Here is a 23,288-nt window from a genome sequence, read left to right as displayed (position 1 = left end):
ATGACGATTAAGACTTGTGTTATATACATATAAGATATTTATGACTTTTCATGCACTTAAATTTGATAAGACTGAATTTAAGAACCACTGGGACGCTGGGTCAATATTGCACACTGTATTGTCTCCTGGAGCCATTAGTTTTCTTGGCTACTTTCATGGGGCTTTCTTGTCATTTGAGCTTGATGACTCGAATTCCTTTCTCTATATGCAAAAGCGCAGCCAGGACATTCTTCAAAGTCACAACCTCCTTTTGTGTTCTATGCAAGAAAGTCCCAAAGGTTTGGAATGACATGATGGTGATTACATTGGCATTTGTAGGTGAACTATTTCTTTATTTATTTAGCAAACATGGTCTTTCTTCCTTTTTTTGGGATGCATTTTAAAACATCCATTTTGTAAACCGTCACTGACGATTAAAAATAAATACTCAGAGCTCAATTTTAAAGTAAAGTCAGCGGCGACAACTGTTTCTTGCGTTCCCTCCACAGATGATGGACAGCTTGCAGGTGGGTTCATGCCTCAGTGCGCTAGCGTGCTTATCTGAATGTCAGCAAGGGTGATTAGTGGAAAACTATGGAAATCAAAAATGCTAATTAATCCACCTCACAGACGAGGAGGCGCATTAAAATTCGCAGGTCTCTTAGACGAGACACGTCAAGCTTAAATTGTGAGGTGGAGGGTTAAGTTGCCTTTATGTGGAATTATGATCAAATCGTATCACAGAACATGATTACATAACAGCAAAAATAGTTCAGAAACTTCAGCCGACACAATCAAACTCAAATGAAATATTGATGTCTATCTGACGTGTTTACATTGTAAGCGATATTTGCCAATTGCTCTGATATTATTGGCCTGATCCATTTTGGCACATCAGCTATACAAGCTTATTGACCATGTTTACGTAAAAGGAACTTTTTCTAAGAGCAGAGCTCAAAGCAGAGATTGGAGTCATATGTGCATTTTAGATAAACACTCTTCTGCTCTGCTTGTCTTTGGGGAGATGTTCTCTGTAACCTGGCCTGACGCCAGCTCATGGTTTCTGTGATGATGATTCCTCTCAGCGCCACACGGCTGAAGACTGCTCGTCTCTAAGTGCCACCGTTTCACAGCACTGCTCCCAGCAGACTCAAAGTGCTAAAAGCAAACACTCACGGACCTGCAGAGCTCTGACCCTCCACCTAACGGCCTGCTTCCTCCCTTCCCCCTCAGAGCTGAGAGGATGTGAGCTAAAACTGAGTTGTAAAGACCCTAGAGTTTAATATTAAGGGGGATATATCATGTTTTCTGACCGAGTTTCACTTTTGTCAAAATGTCATTATTTTTTCTTATTACCATTTTTTACTCTCAGACTTAAACGGCCATGTTTTGTTGCTGTGCCATTAACTCTCTTCCCAAAAGCAAAAAAATAAAGTTGCCAGCATTTTTGATCATTTTCACAAAACTTTCATGGCCCCCAGAATATTTAGTTGTATGAATATCTGAACATACAATATGTCAAAAGAAAGAACATAGCTTCTGCTTAAAAAAAAAAAAATCTACATTCACACATTTTTTTAACACTTGAATGTGGGTAAATTTCATTAAAAAGGAACATTTTGAACAACAAAAAAAAGAGAAAATTACATTTTTGTGAAAGACTACGTCCAGATGGGTTTCAGAATGATGATAAAAAATATAGATGAGTAGATCACTTCCATTAACACCCCCAAAAGCATCCTAAAAGCAGTTTTGATTCATATGCGGTTTAATGTTGGATGATCACGTTATTTTACATATGCATTTGCTTACATATGCTATTGTTTGTTTCTGCTACTTCTTTGCCTATGTTTGATCCAAAGATTCTGTACTCTTGCAGAAGATGCATAATAGCGCTGTATAACAGTGAAAACATGGAAAATTCCATCAATGTTGGGGAAAGTATTTAGATGACCTGATTGCATTTGAAAGGTGTTATTTTAGTATCAGTGAGATACCATTAGATTTTTCTAATTTTAAAAAAAATTGTACATTTTTATATGTAGTTTTTATTTGAATTTAAATCATTTTGTTGTGTGATTTTGCCATTTTTGTTAGTTTTTTATTGTCTATAGAGTTCATTCATTTTTATTTCAGTTTTAATTATGTTAGTAAATCAGTTATTAATTTAGTAAAACTAAATTAAAATGAGAAAATGGTCTAAAAATTGTCCTTGTTCTAAACTTTTTATTACAGACAGTATTTTCTAAATGTTTTTATGGTTTTTGTTTTGAGTAACTATAATAACCCTAAGGTGAAATGACCTGACAGTCTTCTGCTCCATTCTGTAACTGTATTCTGTATAGTTCACCTGCAAAAGCACTGTGGGATTTCTCCCAGGCCATACAGAGGGAACAGGAAGGGAGTGTTGCCGTAGCGTCCCAAGCATCGCAGGAAGTGCTGTGTGGCCTTTAGTCCTTCCTCCGTAAGGGTCTGCTGCGTCACCATAGCGATTGAGTGCAGGACGAAGTCTTGCAGGTTCTCAGTGAGCTTCTTGTTCTTCAGGAACTCTCTGAATGGTTTCTCGGTATAGTCTACAATAAGGACAATTTCAAATGTTTATAGTGTAAATGGAAAGTATGACCTCCCACTAAGCCTGTCACTAATGAATAAAAGGCTCTTTATTTCTAAAGTGGTTATTATTGCATGTTAAATAACATTGCAATAACATAAAAGCTGCAATTTACCTCAAGTCAGTGTGACTTTGAGTCGATACAGCTACATCTTTAAAAACAACTTGAAACACCAATCAATTCATCTTAGTTTGCAATTCGGAAGTAAGCTATTTTCTGTGAATGTGTGAAACCTCTGATTCATTTACTGGATTAGGGAAATAACTAGAAGAATAACGATGCACAGTAATCAGTAAAATTACCTGTGCTAGCAATGAATTCATGATTACAATAGTAATGGAAATAATATGATTAGAAATACCAGTTTGCAATATCACTGTTTTTGGACAGTTAAAATAACTGGAAGCGAATGATACCAGAAGCCTCACACCTTCAAGTTACAAATGTCCACACTTGCTCTAATACTAAAAATACTATTGACACAGATTTAAAAACCAGACATTTTTCAACGGGCATAAATTGGAGTACTGTTGCTATTGTGATTGGGAATTGGCTCATTCAAATTTATTGTTGATTATATATTTGCAAAAAGGTCTTTGATATTCCATGGTAGGCCATCCAAAACATAAAATTGGGTAAAAGAAAGTGCATAAATTGAAGAGAACTCTTATCACAGCCTAAGTTTTGCCAGAATTATGTTTTCTTGAATTATTTCAATATACATAACATTTAAATTATTTTTTGAATTAAAAGTTTAGGTCAAAGGGGATTTTATTTGTTTTTGTTTTTCCGTAGTTTTCCAAACCACTTTTCTGAAACTGTATATTATGTATATTATCTATAACCTATAATTATTCATTTAATTTGTGTGATACTGTGATGAATATTTAGAGGGAAATAATGTAGAGTGGGGCTTGATTTAATGCACTGCCATTTGATTGGATTGTGGATGTTATTATTGGTTGATATTATTATATTATATTATTATTTGAAATAATAACATGCACTGATTAATGATTGTGCATAATAAAACAAAAAACATTAAAGTGAAAAAAGTTCACTTTTTGATTTCATGTTGACTTTAAGAACTAAATTCTCTAGTTCACAGAGATATCTAATCTAGCCTGAAATCTACAGTAAACGTCTGTAGTAGATCTCTGATGTTTCATGCGAATCAGAGAGATGCAGGGAAACAAACAGAAGGGGTCATACCCTGGTACTCCTCTGGGTGCTGCTCAAAGTCCAGACAGAAGGTAAGAAACTTCATAAGCATGCGTTTCTCCACCACAGTCAGCTGCTTACTGGCAAACACATCTGCCCGTGAACACGGGACCTTCAGGGGAGGAAGAAACAGGACAGAGCAGGTTAAAGTAGGGACATGTATGTGTATATATGCATTTGTGCAAATACACATATTACACACTCTCAGTAAAAAGGAGGATGTAACAACTGAGAAAACGGCTTGCCTTTAGCCCTGAATTACTCACACAGATGGATTTTGCGTAATGCTGCATTTAATATTTTTAGTGAAATGAGAAACACCTTTTGCGTCAATGCTCTTATCAGGTACATTAGTAAATAGAAATGGATAAATCAAGCAGCAAATCAATTTAATCATTTTATCTTAGCTGAACTGCTCTAATAATTTGAATCAGGATGCCTCATATTAGACCTAAAATATAATGCAGTCATGAGGAAAACAAGCAGTACACAGAATTTTGGATTGGGAAGGAAAAATAAAGAAATCAAATAAAAAATGTCAATTTAAAAATATCAATTGATCATTTTTACATTTATTTTATTCTGTTAAAAGGATTTATTGAAAAAGATCAGCTCCATACCCGTTCCACTTTTCCATTTCTGCAGGTGAGGATGCGGCCGATGTTCTTGAACTCTGCGTAACGGCTCACATTAGATTTGATGAGCAGATCCACCAGTGCACCACGTGAATACATCAACTTTGAAGAGGGTCAAAGAGAACACTATAAATTTAATTTCATTGCTGTCTAAGTTCATTTAAAGCTAGATGCCAGACTGTGGTCACTACGTGGTTTTAGAAAGTCATTTTAATAGTTTGAAGCTAGGGATGCCATGGTGAGGAAATTTTCCCACTGATTAATAAACTTGTGACAACATCAATATTACCGATTACACCACACATTTTACAAGATAAGATATTTTTCCCTTCCTTTGAGCAAAACAAATGCTTGAAAATTGTATTTTTTTTCTTTTTATTATCTAATATCTTGAGTATCATATTTATTTAAACAATACAAACCTTGGAGACAAGGTCGATGTTGAATCTGCGTCCCTCTTTTACCAACTTTTGATATGTTATCTTCTTTTCCACCTCTACGGGTGGATCTTCTAGGCTGCTGATCGGCTTTGAATCTTTCTCTTCCTGCGATTGGCTGGGTTCTGAAATGTCAGATATATGCAGCTCCTCCTTAGGCTCAGAGACTTTGTGCTCCTCGTTCTGTGTCTTAGCATCGGATGCTGTGGCGTCGTCACCTGTAACTGTGTCTTGAGCCTCTGTAGAGTCAGCGATGGTCTCTTCTGATACAGTCTCAGCATTCACTGGCTGACAGCTTGTTAACGGGTCCTTCGTTTCCTCTTCTTTCTCTTCTTCCTCACTATTAAGGACAAATAATAAATACCTTTTGATGCTCTTTAATGTTGTGTGACAGATCGCTTTAGCCACATCAGTTCAAGCAGCATGTGAACCGATCAGGTCTTCCTCTTTACTACTATTCACAGCACCAAATAAGCATACATGAACATGAGAAGGTATGTTGAAAGAGACTGAAATGTATTGTGTCTCATGTAATCTCTAAATCAATGTTTCAACTGCAGGAAAAAAGTCATTAAAATAGCTTGGAAAAGTCATGTCACAATGTTCCATTTACCTCAGGAAAGACATTCAATGTCCTTAGCTGGATTTGCTAAATTAATGCACTATATTACATGTTCATAATAACATGTTCTTCAGTATTTAACGTATGTTTGAATAATGTCATGACAACAAGTTTTTATTAAAGCCACAAATTAAATGGTTAGATTTCCTAAAAATAGCTGGAGTAGAAATATAATTATATAAGTAAACTTTTATTTTTATAAAAACCACAGTATGTACAATTTAAATGTATACAAATCAGTTCTTAATTTGTTAAGGTTTTTTTTTAGTTATCAAAATATAATTCACAATTGTTAGATACAAATAAAAATGTAGACCTGTCAAAATTGTTTGGATTTTATGAGGAATTGCATAGAAGAGCAACATTGTGTCTTTTTAGAGCTTTTTACTTTAATATACAAGTAACATTTAAATTATCCTAGTAGTCAATTCAGTTAGTTTGTTATGCAGCATGTTTATTATTCTGACATAACGCACAATACCATATTTTAAAATTTAGTAAAACACAAAGCAAATGTGCATTCAAGAGACAAAACACATAAGATCAGTCTTCATAAATTTGTTAAGGACTAATTTAAGACTATGTTAGTTGTAAGTAAAATTAATGCCAACCTGGCATAACAGAAAACTTGTAAGTTGGAAATAGAGGAATCCACAGAGCTGAGAGGCACCACATCCTCTCCCTCATCAATCAAGCTCCTCCATACTTGCTCCGACTCCGTGATATGTACCTCCTGCTGATTCTGAGAACACACAATATAAACCAAAATCAACCGTTGACTACAAAACCACAAGGTGACCTACAGCTTAAAACCGCTAAAATGTAGTATCAGTTTTAAAAAATGTTATTCAGTCAACTTCACATAAACTTGTATCTGAGTGAAAATGATAAAATAATGACCTTATATTCCTCGATCCATGACAGCAGGCCATTGAAAGTGAAGCTTGCCCAGTTTCCAGCGTAATAGTTCCTCCTGTAAAATAAAAAAAGGAATCATTTATTCAGCATCACGCAAGTGTTTGTTGTTCCTCTTTTGTCACTTTGGATAAAAGCATCTGCTAAACATAATACATAAACATAAATGTTTACGTATATCTCATTTTATAGACACAGAGCATTAAACTACCTGTCCAAATGCAGAACGTTCTGTCCGACTCTGGAGAAGGCCGCCGCAATGACAGACTCGGTGAGGCCTGGGAAATGAACACAGACAGAAAGCATTGTCACCGACCACGATTGCGATCTCTCTCTGAATTGAAAGTTTAACTCAATTTGCGAAATGCATACCATTCCATGCACACATCGCTGAAATGGTAAAGCAGTCCAACTGCTTTTACAATTACACTGACGCGAAAAGCATTAAGGCTCGCTGGAGGCTTATTCACTTTAACTGCTGCAGATACATCCAGTTAGAAACAGCAACTCAGCATAAGGACAATGACACAGCTAACAATATTGTGTTCCATTCAATCTTTCATCTCCCATTTCTAATAAAGTAAGTCCCTAGATTTTAGCCAGTGAACCACAATGGTGCTTCAGACAACTGAAATGGTGTGTGGACGTTTGAACAGCGACACAAACGTGACACTCAAAAATAATTTCAGAAAAAAATAAAAAACAATTAAGAAATGAATAAATAAACTGATAAATTGGCAAATTAATTGAAAAATGGATTAATCAATGGATACATGAATAAAATAATTCATTGGGAGTTGATCAACAATGATCACTTAAAAAAAACGTAATTAAAATTAACTTTACCAATTGTTATAAATAATGATATATCAATGAAAATTATTTTAATTTCTGATTTAAATTTTTAAATTATTGTATATTAATATATGATAAATTGTATTTACTTTATATACATTTGATTATTTAAGATCAAATTTCATTTATTTAACCACATTTATTCAAAAATCAGTGGCTGTTTTTATTGATTTTTCAATTAATTGATTGATTTCTCAGCAGGGTTATTATTAACTAAAACTAACACTATTAAAAACATTTCTGTTACTTGAAATAAGGCTGAAATATATAATAAATAAAAAAGAAACAAAGTTAAAAATGTTGCCTTGTTGAAAACAGTTGAAGCACTAAAGCCCGGTTTCAAATAAAGGTCATTGCACACTGAGCCGAAATTTTCATGTGCGTTTTTCCGTTTTTTCACATTCCTCATCCTTTCCTGCAAAAACGCAGAAAATCGAACCTGATCCGAATTTTTGACGAAAGTTTTGGAGGCAGTGTGTAAACGTGATTGACACAGCGTGAGGTCGTATTTATTTTTTAACGTGCAAAAATTTTGGACGAAAATTTCAGACTCTTTAGCCAGGATTAGGCAACAGATCAATTAGGAAATTTAAGTAATTTTTACAAACATGCTTAGAAAAAAACATTACTGGGGTGCACCTTGAGACAAAACAAAGGCACTGATATATTTTAAGATTAATCAGTGCAAGTTTCTTTCAGTTGAAACAGCTAAGCCTCGTCTGTGAAACCGGGGTAAATTAACTTAATGGAAATAAAAAAACTGAAAAAAGAAAAAAAAAAAAAAAATCATGAAAATGGCAAATGTACAAATTACTAAAAATTGTAACTCTACAATAACTTTTTCAGTTGATTTATCAATTTCTCATCTGGACCCCAATTCATCTGAAGCATTCACATACAAACCACAAAAACACCATGAAACAGAATAATATATAGTATCTACTGTATAAGCACTGTTTTTGCACAGTTTATGAAACTGCAAGCAGCATGAATTTGGCAATGCTGATGCTGCACGGCGTTTGAACAGTCATTTACATAAGGTAAACATTTCCCGGATAACTCGCTGACTATTAAAATTAAGTGCTCGTACAAGCTCTAGCTCACAAGCCAAAGTACCAATGGATCCAATTGGAATATTTACTAGCATACTGCTTGAGCTGAGGTTTACATACTTCGCAAATCCACACTGAAAAGGCAGACGGAACGCGTGGGGTCCCTGAGAGCAAGATTGAGCAGCACCGGGGCTGAAAACAACTCCATTAAGCCGCTGAAGCGTCCCTGTCCCTCCATCTTTCTTCTTCTTCATCTGGCCTTGCACAGCCCCATCTCACACACACAATGGAAAAGTGATTTATTCCGAGCAGGTCCGTCGTATCTTTCCTAGCACTGGCTATTTCACTGATGAAGAATCCTGGGATTCTAGACACCCACATGCTCTCCGATGTGACCAAAAACCTTTGTCCAAAAATAACGGCAGCACATAGAATTTCACCCTGTTGACTTTCATAATTCCTGATTTAGTTGTGCTGATTTATCATTGCACGTTATTGTAAAATAAACAGTCTTTGAAATCTTTTATTTAAAAAAATCACTCTGAAAACAACTTTCAACCCCTCCTGTTCTCTATATTCCTGTGTATAATGTCAACTTTTCACATCCCAATTCCAGATGGATAAAATCTGGTCCCACAATGTTTGTAACAGGATTGTGAAATCATCCAAATTTAATGGCATGACATCGAAATTTACCCTCATAAATTTAACAATGCATGTTCCTGAATTTATTGCGCTGATTCAATGTAGAAAATGTAAAACACCCATTATTTACAACCCAATAAATTCCTTATCTAGTCTCACAATCCTGTGTCAAATGTAAAAAAAAGAGCATTTACTATGAAATAACTAATAATACTACATCCTTATGTGCATTACAGTGACATCATTTCATAAAATCACCTGAACTGAAGAAACCTAATTATATTTATGGAAATGTATTACATTAATTCACTTGGCCTGTTTAAAACAGATGCATCTCAATTACACCCCAAACAGAGCAGCGACGGCGCGAGCAGCCTCAATATATCTGTCCAGATAATACTGAAGATGTTTATAAAAAGTGTAAATAACCTCTGGCCGCCATCTTTTAATGCCATTTATCCTATCCGGTATTGATTTTTCCACATCATGCTTGCTAAAGACAAACATTACCTGCCATAAAGTTCTGATGCCACATAGACATGCTGGGCGATAAATAATAGATTTGAGCTGGCAGGACTTTGATGACCGGGCAAAGCCCGAAATGCTTTCAGCAGGAGTTGTATGAAATCATAAATCACTCTTCATTTTAGAGAACATTCCAAATGGATTCTATCTCTGCACCTTGAAAGTCATTTTTCGGTTATTTATAGTCGAGGCTGAGGGAGCGAGGGAGGGACTGTGTGTGTGAGAGAGAGAGAGAGAGAGAGAGAGAGAGAGAGAGAGAGAGAGAGAGAGAGAGAGAAAGAGAGTAAGAGAGTAAGAGAGAAAGGGAGAGGGCAGGTCACTTCTCTTACACTCCACCCATTTATGTCACCCATCCCCTCTATCTATCTCTCTCTCTCTCACACACACATGCACCATGCTGTTGTATATTTTCCTTCACATCTGTGGGAAGTGTAAAGGAAGAGTTCTGTCATCATTTACTCAGCCTCCTCGTTCTGAACCTGTATGACTTTCTTCTGCCAGAAAAACACAAAGGGAGAAACTCAGAGCTGCTATTCCTTGTAATAAATAAGGGAATAGCATCATAAAAGTGGTCCACACAGGGTTTGCTCTATATTCCAAGTCTTCTAAAGTCATACGATGCTCTGTGTGAGGAATAGAGTTAAATTTAAGATTAATCGCTTCCCATAGCTTTCAAATTTCATTCGTATTTCAGCATATTCAAACTTGCTCCAACTTGACAGGTTGTAAGAACCACAGCAAACCAAAAGTGTTTGGCATCACTGATGCATCCTGACTGTATGTAGGGCAGTGCAATTTTTCAGATTTTATCCATTCATTTGAATGTTAGGTTTTTCCACAATATATATTTTCTTTAAATCGAGGAATCGTGGTTTTGAATAAAAATATTAGTAAATGTTACAATTAGAGACACTGACAGTAAGTCAATTATATCAGTTGTTTAACAGTGTATAACAGTTCTGTTGACAAGTTGTGGCTTAATATTTCATGCATCTTTTCTGCAAAGATATTTAACAAGTCATTTGTTTTATGTTTACACCATGTTGACAACTTCATCTGTGCTGCACTTAGAATAGAATGATCTTCAACTGGATGGTTAATAAACAGAATGCTACAATAATCACGTTAGAGTTATGTTTTTAAGTTGACTATGAACATCGGTCAAAGGTTCAGGAAAAAAAAAGATTTTATTTTTGCCATATTTCTCAATCCTAACTATAAGGCTTTAGAAAATTTTTAAAAAAGTGCACAAATTGCACTACTTTTACAGTTCTTTTTAAATCTTTTATGAAGATTAATGCTTTCGGACATTTTTTGGAAAACATCTCTTGCATTCCATTAAACAGGGGTTGCCTGTACGCCGAACCTCTTTTTTGTCAGCCAAACCTCTAAAACGTAAAATATTTACCCAAATATATACTTATTATTGTTGGTAACTGCTGCACATTACTTTCCCAAATGCATGTTAAAAATCACAGCACATGTAACAATGATGTTCACTGTCTTTACTGCGAACCAAGCTGCTCTGAGACACTGAAAACACTGGATCTTGAGCTACTTGTGTGAATTGAACACAGTGCCACACTTTACTCTGAAACATGCAGCGCAACAGACTATACACTCATTTAATTAAATCACAGTCTGATTTTATAATCACACTAAGCACAAATATCGGTTTATTTCATTTAACGGTGCCCCATTAATTTATTGATTTAAATTATTTACATTTGATTTAATTATTAATTTTGCATTAACAGAATCCCCTTTTGGGAAACCCCAGAAAGAAAGTCATACAGGTTTATAGTGAAGAATTCCAAAAGAAAAGTTTATTAAGAACTAGAATCTAAAATCATATTGCGATATCTTTAATACTTCTTGAGTTATAGCATGCAAACTTTGGAAGAAGAATTTTATGGCACTTGATTTGGCAGAATTAAAGGAGATACATCTCAACTTTCAACATTATTTGTTCTTCAGACATTCCTTTTTTCTTTTTTTGCAAATTGACCCACATTTGGTTTTTGACCACAATTTACTCCTGGAGGCATATTGAAATTCCAATATCTCCGAACCAATTTAACTGAACCATACAGGGCCTTAAACATGAAGATGCCAAAAGGAAAGTTTAAGATATCTTAAAGAGCATTCAGATATCATTAATACTTCTTGAGTTACAGGCATGCAAACTTTGGATACAAATTTGAAAAGTGCCGTTTTCCCATTTTTGAATGGTCAACATTGGCACATAATGCAACAAAGATTGCTAAATTCAACATATTTTACTAACAGGCCTACCAATCTCTTTATGATGCTGCCATCCTTTTGAAATCATTTTTATCCCCCTGTAATTTGGCTCTGAATCTCAGGTGAAAATTGCCATTTTGACCCCCCTCTACAAAATAGTGGATTACTCAGTAAATATTAATCCATGACTTAATATTTTGGCTTCCATCACTATACATGCCTGTCTTTCTTCAGAAAATATATTGGCAAAATCAAAAATTTGAGCCGGGGAAGTTTTTGAAATTTGGTTGATTTGACACGGAATGACCCAATTGTCATACTGTCCTATCGTCAGCCTGTGAGATTGTCGATACATGATATTATCGTGCTAATTTATTTAATCATTTATTTACTTGGTTTTATTGCCGGAAAGTGAACCAACTCCAGCGTAAGGCTAAAATCAGCTTTGTATTTAACATAACTTAATAGAATCATTGTAAGTTACTAATTATATTGTTTACATTTCCTCAGTTTCTTAAAAAGCAGGTACAGAATATGAAAAAGTAAGAATATTTACATTACCAAAGAACACTGACATCAGTCTAGCGTGCGTTTATGCACTTTAAAAAACACTCCCATTACAATCAATGAAGCTGCCTACACTGTATGATGAATAAATCTATTATACTTAAATCGCACGTACATCTGCCCTTTGTTCATGATGAGAGAAATCGCGAGAGAGCTGAATTCAGTGGTGTTTCAGCGATGTCTCATCTGAATGCCTCTGATTGGCCATTGCATTTCATAAGTTCAACGGAATCGTCTGTGATTGGTTATAATGTCCAACACTGTAAAAACGTGTAAAAGAAATATGATGGGACAAATAAGCCCTAATATTAATTAGTAGGGTTGTGCAAATAATCGAATGCGGTTATCATGCGCATCTTTTCAGTAAAGCTGGTTCTGTGATTAGTAGTAAATCTCCATCACGTGCTTTCAGATGAAGCAGCATTTACTACATAGTATCGGCGATGAATCGTCTGCGATATTGCATAGCTTGTCAGTGAACTACGGCTCTGTGTAGTAAATGCTGCTCCACAGAACCGGGTTTACTGGCGAGATATGCATTATAATTGCATTTGATTATTTGCACAGCCCTATTAATTAAGTAGTATAACTAGCCTGATAATAATAATCGTCAAAGACATCAGCCATAGGCGATATCTCTGACTATCGTCGATACACGATGCAATCATCTATTGGAACAACCCTACAAAATATTAGGTATATTTACAGGTATTATTAATGATTTATTCATAAATATCATTATGTTTTTTGGGAGGTTGTATCATATAAAACTTTACAATCTACTTCATTTGAATCCTTTTAATAAGGCTTTTCCCCAAAAATTATTATATCATTTTAAAAAATAAAATAAAACCATGTTCATTACAGAAGAGGTCTATTCAAGTCACTGTATGTATGAATTGCATTATTTATACATTTTTTTATTAATTAGTATGAGTGTCATGTCAGTGACCCACAAACCAATCTGCAAACTTAAGCTTCCTGCAAAGAAAACAAGTCTGTATAAATTCATAACCCCTTTAAATAAAGCGAGTGTCAGCATGGCCTAAATGAAATCTAGATGCAGATGTCTAACAGAAAAACATTAAGTTTCAAAGTCATAAACCTTTTTACAATGATCACTGACAATCTACAAGCAGTATGTGACTATAACGCCCATTGGAGGTCCTACTAACAATCAATTCCACACTAATGCTCAGGGGCCATGAGAAATCAATCACCTGAAAAGAGCACAGGGATATCTGTGAAGGTGTTCTGTAATCATATGACTGCTAATAGAGGCTATTCAAGCTAAAGGCACATGGGGTACAAGCAAGATGAATAGTTACATTAACCCAGGCTCAAAGTGCGGGCCAGTGAAATGGCTTCATTGCTGCTCTATTAGCAGCAGGTGAGGGAACAGCTCTGATATGAGATGAACTAAACGTGCATCTCAGTCAGGCCTGTCAGCCAATGATTGCTGAGCCTGTAACGATGCTCTTCAGTAAAGAGTCTTGTACCGTCATATTGTCTGCATCCTTTAGCCTCTACAGTTGCTGTGCTTCAGTATACATTCATCATAAATACTGTTAAATACAGTTACTGTTTGGACTTTTAGCAGTTGGCAGAAAAGCTGTCAGCGCATTAGTTCATCCTAATGCGGGGGTAGCAGCAATTCCAGACAAGGGCTTATGTCTTATTGGTTGGCAAGTAATTGCAGCATGAAGAACATCCTTTTTAACATGCTCGCTGAAACAAAAAAATTAGATCTCAGTGTGAATAGCTTAATTTTTAAAAGCATATAATTAAAAAATGTTTTACGGTATGTTACCATATTGTTAAAAAAATTATAGTACAAATTATGTTTTGCATTACAATAATAATAATCATATTCGTATCGTATTCATAACAAAATAATGATACCAAACAACTTCAAAGATTTACAACACTAAATAATCATTCATAATAATTGAAATGGAAAGACCAGGGTATTGATTCATGATCACAAAGCAGAGCAATGCAGAACTATACTGTCCAAATTGGTCCCTTACATTCACTAGGTCATTCTGACATTATAGTCTAGTAAAGGGATAATTCACACAAAAATAAAAATTCTGTTACCATTCACTCACCCTCATGTCATTCCAAACCTGTATGACTTTCTTTATTCTGTTGAACACAAAAGAAGATATTCTGAGGAATGCTGGTAACCAAAATACTCTGGTAGGTTCAGGTCTAGGCATGGGGAGGGCTTTATTGTCCCAATAAGGCAGCATCTATTTAATAATTTTAATACATATGAAAATTTACACTCAATGTGTTATTATTGCATATTGTTTTATAATGTTCTACCATACAGAGGTGCAAATATCTGCGACTATTTGCACTAAGTATAAACAGCATTCAACTACAATTTACACGTATTGCAAAGAACATACTGATATTTGTTCATACTCTAAATAGAATCTATGCACTTAGTGTAAATAGTATCGCTAAGAAAATACTGCTATGTTCACTTAGTGTAAATAGCATCTTTTGCTATTTGCACTTAGCGCATTTCTATTATGTTGTCAATATTTTCCTTTGCATGGACCAATTTCAAACCTATTCAAGTCCACACCTGATGCAATAACACATTTATAGGAATGATAAAGGAACCGATGGACTGGAGTCGTGTCAATTACTGTGATGTTTTTATCAGCTGGACTCTAATTCTGACGGCACCCATTCACTGCAAAGGATCCACTGGTGAGCAAGTGATGCAATGCTGAATTTCTCCAAATCTGTTTCAATGAAGAAACACACTCATCTACACCTTGGCTGGCCTGAGAGGAAGTTTTTTTGTGAACGATTCCTTTAAGGAACAGAACTTTTTGTTAACTTTTATCATATGTGACCCTGGACCACAAAACCAGTCTTAAGTCGCTGGGGTATATTTGTAGCAATAGCCAAAAATACATTGTATGGGTCAAAATTAATGATTTTTCTTTTATGCCAAAAATCATTAGGACATTAAGTAAAGATCATGTTCCATGAAGTTATTTTTTAATTTTCTTACCGTAAATATATCAAAACTTAATTTCCGATTAGTAATATGCATTGCTAAGGACTTAATTTGGACATCTTTAAAGGTGATTTTCTCAATATTTTGATTTTTTTGCACCCTCAGATTCCAGATTTTCAAATAGTTGTATCTCGCCCAAATATTGTCTGATCATAACAAAACCATACAATCAAGGGAAAGCTTATTTATTCAAAAAATTGACACTTAAGACTGGTTTTGTGGTCCAGGGTCACGTCACATTTTTTTTTCTTAAGTAGGCCCATCTTCTCATTCTATTTTAGCTTTGTTTAAAATAGACTGAGAATTTCATACTGCTGCATTGTTTGAGTTCATTTTGGGGTATAGATATAAAAAACATATTTGAAAGATACTTTTCTGTAGATATCAGACATATGAAAGTTTCATATCAAACACGAGATCTTGAGATATGCTCTAGCTTCCAACGGGAGCTGATTCTGGAAGTCATCCATTGAACCCGATTAGCTCCATACACCGCACAACACCAACTGCAGGAAAATAACCTGAAGCCAGAGGGAATTTCAGTTTGCTGTTTTGTTCTTGATTATTCTATTTCACTATAGGCCTCTGAGCCAAACAATATAAAAAATGAAAAGGTCCACCGGCATCTGCTCCCACCTCAGCAGACCCAGAGCATGTGCTCTCCGGGGACAGCCAGGTCAGGTGCGAGTTCACCAGCCGACGGGCCGCGACCGACGGGAACACAGTCAGAGGGTCTAGCAGGCATCATTATGGAGGCCGCAGTATTCATTAACAACTGCTCCCTGTCCATATCCTCATTTGTGTCCGTATCCAGCAGCAAAAACGAGGGTAACTAGGGAGTCTGGGACAAGCACGCTTGTCTGAGCAACCTTGACACGGAACGGAGTCTGAGCAGAAATAGTCCAAGCTGTGAGTGTCCCTGTGTCACCGGTTGCCTTGGGACCAACTGGCTCTGGTGGTTTTGCATGAGCGGAACCAGAAGTGGGCCAGATATATTCATTTGCACACCATCAATCACAGCGCGAGAACGTTGCTCTTAGCCATCGCACTAACCCCTCTTTTCTTTTTTCTTTTTTACCCATCTACCTCTCCTCCCTGTTGTGAAGAACAATGCCCTGCACCAGGGAGTAACTTCATCTCCTGCTGGCTTCAGCACTGTCCTGAGGATCTGGCCTGCATATAAACACACTTCTGCGCTTTGAATGAGGACACTAGAGAGAACGAGGACAGTATGGTTCCAGGAGTCTCGCTCTGCACCACCCAGTCCAGTAAAGTATCCGTCCTCCAGAGGGTCCGCAGCACAAACCTACAATTCAGTGCTGGGTTTGAAGCAGGTCACAGAGTCAGGGTCAGCTCCAGTTCTGTTAAACGACAAACTGGTTTATGTGCACTACTGTACTCAATAAAGTAGGGCTAAACTCTAGACCAGGCCAGGGATTGTGCATTCTTGGTTGTTAGTCAAAAGTCCAAGCCATCACCGCAGTGCACTAGAATCCTGACCCCAGATTACCACAAGGGAGCTGTTTCTGTAATAAGTGTACTGCAAGTTGCTTTGGCTAAAGCTTATTTAATATAAAATATTTAATATAAAAACGTACTTTTACTTAAGTTATTAGAAAGTATTAGATCTGTTTTTGTGGCTTGTAGCAACAAATTATCAAACTAATACACTAAAACATTAGTATTACTATTAATATTATTATTAGTAGTAAAAACAAAGATGTACAATTGTGCAAATTTGATAATATTATTAATTATTTTTAATAATAACGGTTAATAACAAGTGTTCATAATAATAATAATAATAATAAAAGACACAATAAAGCTGTTAATATTGTTAAAAATTATTGTAAATAATGTGTTCATAATAATGAAAGCAATAATGTATTAAAATAAATATATTATTATTGTTATTAGTACCCATATGCTTTAGCTTTATACAGACAACAAACAATTAACAAGTTAGACAACACATTTAAGTTATTAAAATTTATATTTTTATAATATTAAGTGCTAACAATACTGTTTATTATTATTATTATTGTTATATATTACCCACATGCTTTAGATGTATTTTATACAGACACCAAACTATAACTGTTGTTAAAAAAGTTGTTAAAATAATAATTATTATTATTTGCCAGATGTATCAGATGTCTTTATACAGTAAGACAATAGACAGCACTTAACAAAAAGAGTAAAATAATAGACACTAAATGTATTATTCATGTTAAAAGCTTCTGTAAATTCATTTTTATAATAATAATACTAAATTATTATCATTATTAGCCCTTTGAATTCACACAAACACAATGAAGAAACATTAAAGTCACATGTTCCTCCATCACTGTCTTGTGATTCAGGACCAGCCTCGTTACACATTATAGACTTACTTTGCACTTTCTTACAGATTCGCTCCTATTACACAATTCAGCAGTCAAATGACTGTCAAAACAAATATATAAATGCCATTCTTCATCATACATGTCAAAAACACACAGCCCCATTAGCTTTAGCGTTCATATGTCGCAAAACACAGCGAGTGTCATGCTACACTCACTTCCCACAGCAATGCGGGGCACAGAAAACACCTCTGTACCGCAAACCATTAAGAATTATCATGTTAATTTTAATATTTCATACCTGTTCCGAGAATGACAACATCAAATTGAGACGGGAGATCCTCCGCAGCCATCTTGAAACTACGCACTGACACGTGACACGCTATAGCGTGACGTACACATTTATCACCTGAAACATACAGATTTAAACACACAGTAGCCCAAATGCACACAATATCTTTTCAGAACTGGAATACTCCATGTTTTTAATTATTCAGGCTTTTTGTTGGCCTTTTCCACACGTCTCATATTCTTTGATTTCCTGTGTTCCTAAATTGGCTAAAACCCTGTCTATTTTTTGTTTTGTTTTTTAAATGGATATTAATTAGAAATACGATGAAGACACCACTCATGAATATTAAGTGTTTTGATATCAATGTAGCATATTTACATGCAAGTATATTAAACATTTAACAACTGTGAAGAAATGGCAAGTGTTAACGATTTTGAATTTAATTTTACACATGACTAGTAAACCAGTTCCAGTAAAAACCATTACAAAATTCCTTTTTGTTGTGTGTTTTGGGCATTTTTCCAATAGGATTTAACATCCCACCACTAGAATCCATCACATACCAGTAGACACCATTATACTTTCCATTAAAACCAATACAATTTCCATTATAACCATTAAATCCATTACATTTCCTATTGTGTTTTGGGCAGGGCTCTATTGTTTTTTTCAGCAGGGTTATGTTGGTTTTTGTTTTTTCTCCGTATAACGTACACTACTTTGCAAAAGTCTTAGGTCAGTATTTTCACCCAAAAATAAAAAATAAAATAAAATATAATCTATCTTTTGCTGTGTGTCAGTAGGAAATATCAGTTTATCCACAAGGAATCTAACAACAGCCAGTGCTCCACACAGATCTGAACTCACCATCATCCAATCCATCTGGTATTACATGAAGTGACCGAAACTAAATCCAAACCGCCTCCAATATGCTTGAAGAAACCTACAGAAGAAGCTACAGTACTGTGAAATGGTTTCAGGCACTTGTGTAAAAATGTTGTAAAGTGAGGATCCTTTAAAAATAATGTCATTAATACATTTTATTTATCAATTAACTTCTATTAACTAAATCAAATAAACATTTGGTGTGACCTCCCTTTGCATTTAAAACAGCTTTTGTCCTTGGTACACTTGCACATAGTTTTTCAGATAGCTTTCCAGGAAGCTTTCTTCAAGTGTCTTGGAGACATTGCTACAGGTTTTTTGGATGTAGTCTCAGTTGTTTCTGTTTCTTCATGTCATTCCAGACAGGCTGGATGATGATGAGATCAGATCTCTGTCTGGAGCACTGGCTGTTGTCAGACTCCTTGTGCATACAAAAATCTCACTGGATTATTACAATTAATGGCAAAAGGAATGTTTGGAAATGTAAACCAATATTTCCAACTGACACACTATTGCAAAATATAGAAATAACTGGCTTAAAACCATGCTGTTGTTGTTGTTTTTGTGAAAATATAATGGCCTGATACTTTTGCACAGTAGTGCATGTTCAGCAGGTAGACTTATTTTAATATTCATAGCCTAAAAACGCAAGGTGAGGCTATTGACTATTTTTTTAAATCACCAATGGCTTATGTTCCCAGCTGCTGTCAACAACAGAATTCTGTTTCTTCAAATAGCAGGAGTTGGGAAGAGGTGTTAATGACGAGCTGTCAAAATACCCTCTTGGCTCTCACAGCCACTGACAGCCAGCTATCAAGGTGTATTTAAAAAAAATCACATCTAAAGACATCTAACTTCTTATTAGAAATATTCATAAAAAATGTGAGTACATTTAATGACTGAAATCAGAGAATTGTTTTTAAGTTTTTTCTGGCAGCTTTTAATGTTAATATTTTTTAACCCAAGTGTCAATTTGGGACCTTGTAAAAATGCCATTTTGTAATTAATGACCCCTGTTTTATTTATTAAGATTTGTTATTTATTATTATATCACATAAATGTTAAAAATGCCATACAAAATGTGTGAACAATTAAATAAAACCAATCATTATTCCTGCAATAATGCATTATAATTTGGCAAATCATTTGGAAAACCAAACAAAAATCACATTTTAGAGTAATATACTTACAACAGAAGTATGGACCAAGACATTCCATTACAAGTAGAATTGTGCTGGTACTTTTTGGTGACTACAAAGCAAAAAATATATTATATAACATTTAAGTTGGTATTAGCAATTGTACATGTCTCATTTTAATGCGTGCGTATTTTAACATGTCCTGTCTGTAGATATTGATTGTATGATGATGTATATGCTTATTTTTTACAAACGAGTCTAGATTTTTTTTAATGGTCTGGAATCTTATGTAGCACTGAACGTATAACATGTGTACAGGAATAGGCGTCCATAACAAACTGTGTTGTTTTAAAAAAGAAAATAGAAAAAGAAAGTTGGTTGATATAATTTCACAGAACTTTTGCCAGTTTTTCTCACTCAAATGATTACACATATCTCCAAAGTAGAAGCTTCTGAACCATTTGCTCCTGAAACAAAACAAGGGCCTTTTTTTAGCAGCTTAAGGGGTTGCCCGCTTATAATTCATATATTTCAAGAACATTCTCCTTATCTCGAGATATGCCAGAATGCATCGGAGAATACATTTCAGAGCAGCTTTGTCGATTCTCTGAATATTCCTATCTGCATGTTCCAGATGTTTCTGCGGCTTTTTTCATCGCCAGTCAAGGGTTTTGAAAAATCATCTTGTAAAAGCGTGCTGTGAGGAACTTGCTTTCTATTTTCTGCATACCGTAGATCTCTTTTTTTTTTTGGTGCTGTGTAGTTCATTGGTAAACAAAGAGAGATGGCCATATCTCCCGAAACAGAAAGAAGCAGCACGGATAACCCTTAAGACCTTTCTTTTCCACAGCTTTCTTGACTTTGACATCACAGGCTTTGTCACTGATACTTATTTCGTAGACCGGAATAGGGACAGGTGTTTATAGCTTCAAATAAAACAGATTGGTGACACTTGATCTTCTTTAGTCTGCTTTTATAAGCACGTCTTGTCCATGCTTAAAACAACAGCGGAAAACAAGACAGATGGCTTACAACAGGAGAACCCTTTTTTCTTCTCTTGCTCGCTCTCCCTCTCTCTCATATCTGACGCACCAGGGATGCTTTTAACAAGAGAGTTTGTCGCAGCGTTTGTGATGGAGGGGTGTCTTCATGTCAACGGCTTGTTCTCTGGGGGATACGGCTCTTTTTTTTTAATCGGAGGGAGAAATGAAAAGCAAAACCTGTGTGGATTGAAATCATTTTGTGTGGGGTTTCATCGTGTGCCATCACCCCGTATGTTCAGAGGCATTTAGTTCTGGCTGGTTTTGAAAGCGAAATCAAGGCGGCGAGCGCTACAATGCTTTCCACAAGAATCAAGCGCGCTTTATCTTGCGAGAGCCTGTGAGTTCCTCTGGCTTTGATGCTTGCTTCTGAGAGTCCTCATTCACAGCTTCTGTGTTTGGAGAGTACATCTACTTTGCTGTTTTGTTGCCCGTTATTACTTTCAGGCCGGGTAAAGATGTCTCCAAGGATGGGTCCTACAGTCTCCTGCTGAACTGTTGTATCGTACAAACACTTTAGAGAGCCGGCGTTGATTAAGAAGGATTAAGATTACGATTCAGACAAGGAAAGAGTACACAATTCATCAACAGAGCCACCGCAACCAAGCCGAGACTACATGTGGAAAAGTTGCAGCCTTCGTCGCCAGTGTTTGTTCAAAGATCTGGCGTTCGTTCAATCAGCGATTGCGAAATACTGTGGCAAAGTTTTTCATACTTAACTGCAACTTTGAAGTGGAATTCAAGGAGACTTCACAGTTCATTTCATTTCTCTCTCAGCTCTTTTTGAGGATGGCCATCTTGAGTAGAGAGAGGTGAGCAGTGGCAAAGCAACGTACAATGACACCATCTGTCAGGCCCCTCGTAAACTCTCCAAATGAAACATCCACGAGAACATTATTGCATTATAAATCTCACCATAAATATAAATTAAATTAGAGATCGGTTATCAGAGTGTGTCACACGGTGAATGCATGGGTGATGCAGAAATGCCCTGATGAATACGTATCAGCGCTGATAAACGCGTGTTCATTGTCATGGCACGAGTTCTGAGGAATCAATTTAATCTTAAAAAAATCTCATCAAGAATATATTTAGGTCTAATTTCACCCCAAAAGCATGCATAAAAACATAAAACGAATAAATAAATAAACTTTATTTTGTTTCAAATCTTGTGTATTGCATTGTGACATTATATAACAAATCTTCTTAATTAATTTACATTGTATTTACAGTCATGGCCAAAAATATCGGCACCCTTGGTAAATATGATCAAAGAAGGCTGTGAAAATTAATCTGCATTGTTAATCCTTTGATCTTTTATTTAAAAGAAATCACAAAAATGTAACCTTTCATTGGATAATAAGAATTTAAAATGGGGGGAAATATCATTATGAAATAAATGTTTTTCTCAAATACACGTTGGCCACAGTTAACGGCACTCTTTTATTCAATAATTTTTGAAACCTCCATTTGCCAGTTTAACAGCTGTAAATGTTCTCCTATAATGCCTGATGAGGTTAGAGAACACCTGACTAGAGATCAGAGACCATTCCTTCATCCAGAATCTCTCCAGATCCTTCAGATTCACAGCTCCATGATGGTGCTTCTTCTCTTCAGTTCACCTCACTCATTTTCTACAGGGTTCAGGTCAGAGGACTGGAATGGCCAGCAGAAGCTTGGTTTTGTGCCCAGTGACCCATTTTTGTGTTGTTTTTGAGGTTTGTGTTTGGATTATTGTACAGTTGGAAGATCCAAACATGGCCCATTATAAGATTTCTAACAGAGTTAGTCACGTATTGATTTTTTATCTGTTGGTATTTGATAGAATCCATGATGCCATGCGTCTGAACAAGATGTCCAGGACCTCCAGCAGAAATATAGGCCCTCAACATCAAAACTTCAGCAGTATATTTCATTGTACACATGGGGTACTTTTTATCCCTGTGTTCACCAAACCCATCTTGAGTGTTTACTGCTAAAAAGCTAATTTTTTTAGTTTCATCTGACCATAGAAGCCAGTCCCATTTGAAGTTCCAGTCGTGTCTGATAACTGAATATGCTGGAGTTTGTTTCTGGACGAGTGAGGAGAATTTTTCTTGAAACCCTCCCGAACAACATGTGGTGATGTAGGTGCTGTTTGATTATTGTTTTTTAAGGTTTTCTGACCCCGAAACTCAACCTTTCTCTACAATTCTCCAGCTGTGTTCCTTGGAGAGTCGTTAGCCACTCAAATTCTCC

The 23,288-nt window shown here is 35.7% G+C and overlaps 1 protein-coding gene across 2 annotated transcripts in view; it reads right to left on the bottom strand.

Annotated features, from left to right (window-relative positions):
* Positions 1–18,064, bottom strand: part of chm (CHM Rab escort protein) — a 59,809-nt gene extending 41,745 nt beyond the window's left edge. Inside the window, exons 1-9 of one of the 2 annotated variants that reach the window (XM_079394860.1) lie at positions 17,996–18,064; positions 6,633–6,699; positions 6,407–6,479; positions 6,118–6,248; positions 5,103–5,224; positions 4,870–5,009; positions 4,433–4,549; positions 3,804–3,924; positions 2,330–2,552 (exon numbers count right to left, since the gene is read on the bottom strand). In XM_079394860.1, the coding sequence (XP_079250986.1) occupies positions 2,330–2,552; positions 3,804–3,924; positions 4,433–4,549; positions 4,870–5,009; positions 5,103–5,224; positions 6,118–6,248; positions 6,407–6,479; positions 6,633–6,699; positions 17,996–18,047 (1,046 nt within the window). In that variant the 5' untranslated portion in view covers positions 18,048–18,064. Of the gene's footprint in view, positions 1–2,329; positions 2,553–3,803; positions 3,925–4,432; positions 4,550–4,869; positions 5,225–6,117; positions 6,249–6,406; positions 6,480–6,632; positions 6,700–17,995 lie in introns of both variants that reach the window. The other variant, XM_079394859.1, reaches the window with a different exon arrangement.
* Between the last annotated feature and the right edge of the window lie 5,224 nt (positions 18,065–23,288).

This window comes from Barbus barbus (genome assembly GCF_936440315.1).
Source record: "Barbus barbus genome assembly, chromosome: 36".
NCBI classification, from domain to species: domain Eukaryota; kingdom Metazoa; phylum Chordata; class Actinopteri; order Cypriniformes; family Cyprinidae; genus Barbus; species Barbus barbus.
This window is presented reverse-complemented; position numbering and strand designations above follow the sequence as displayed.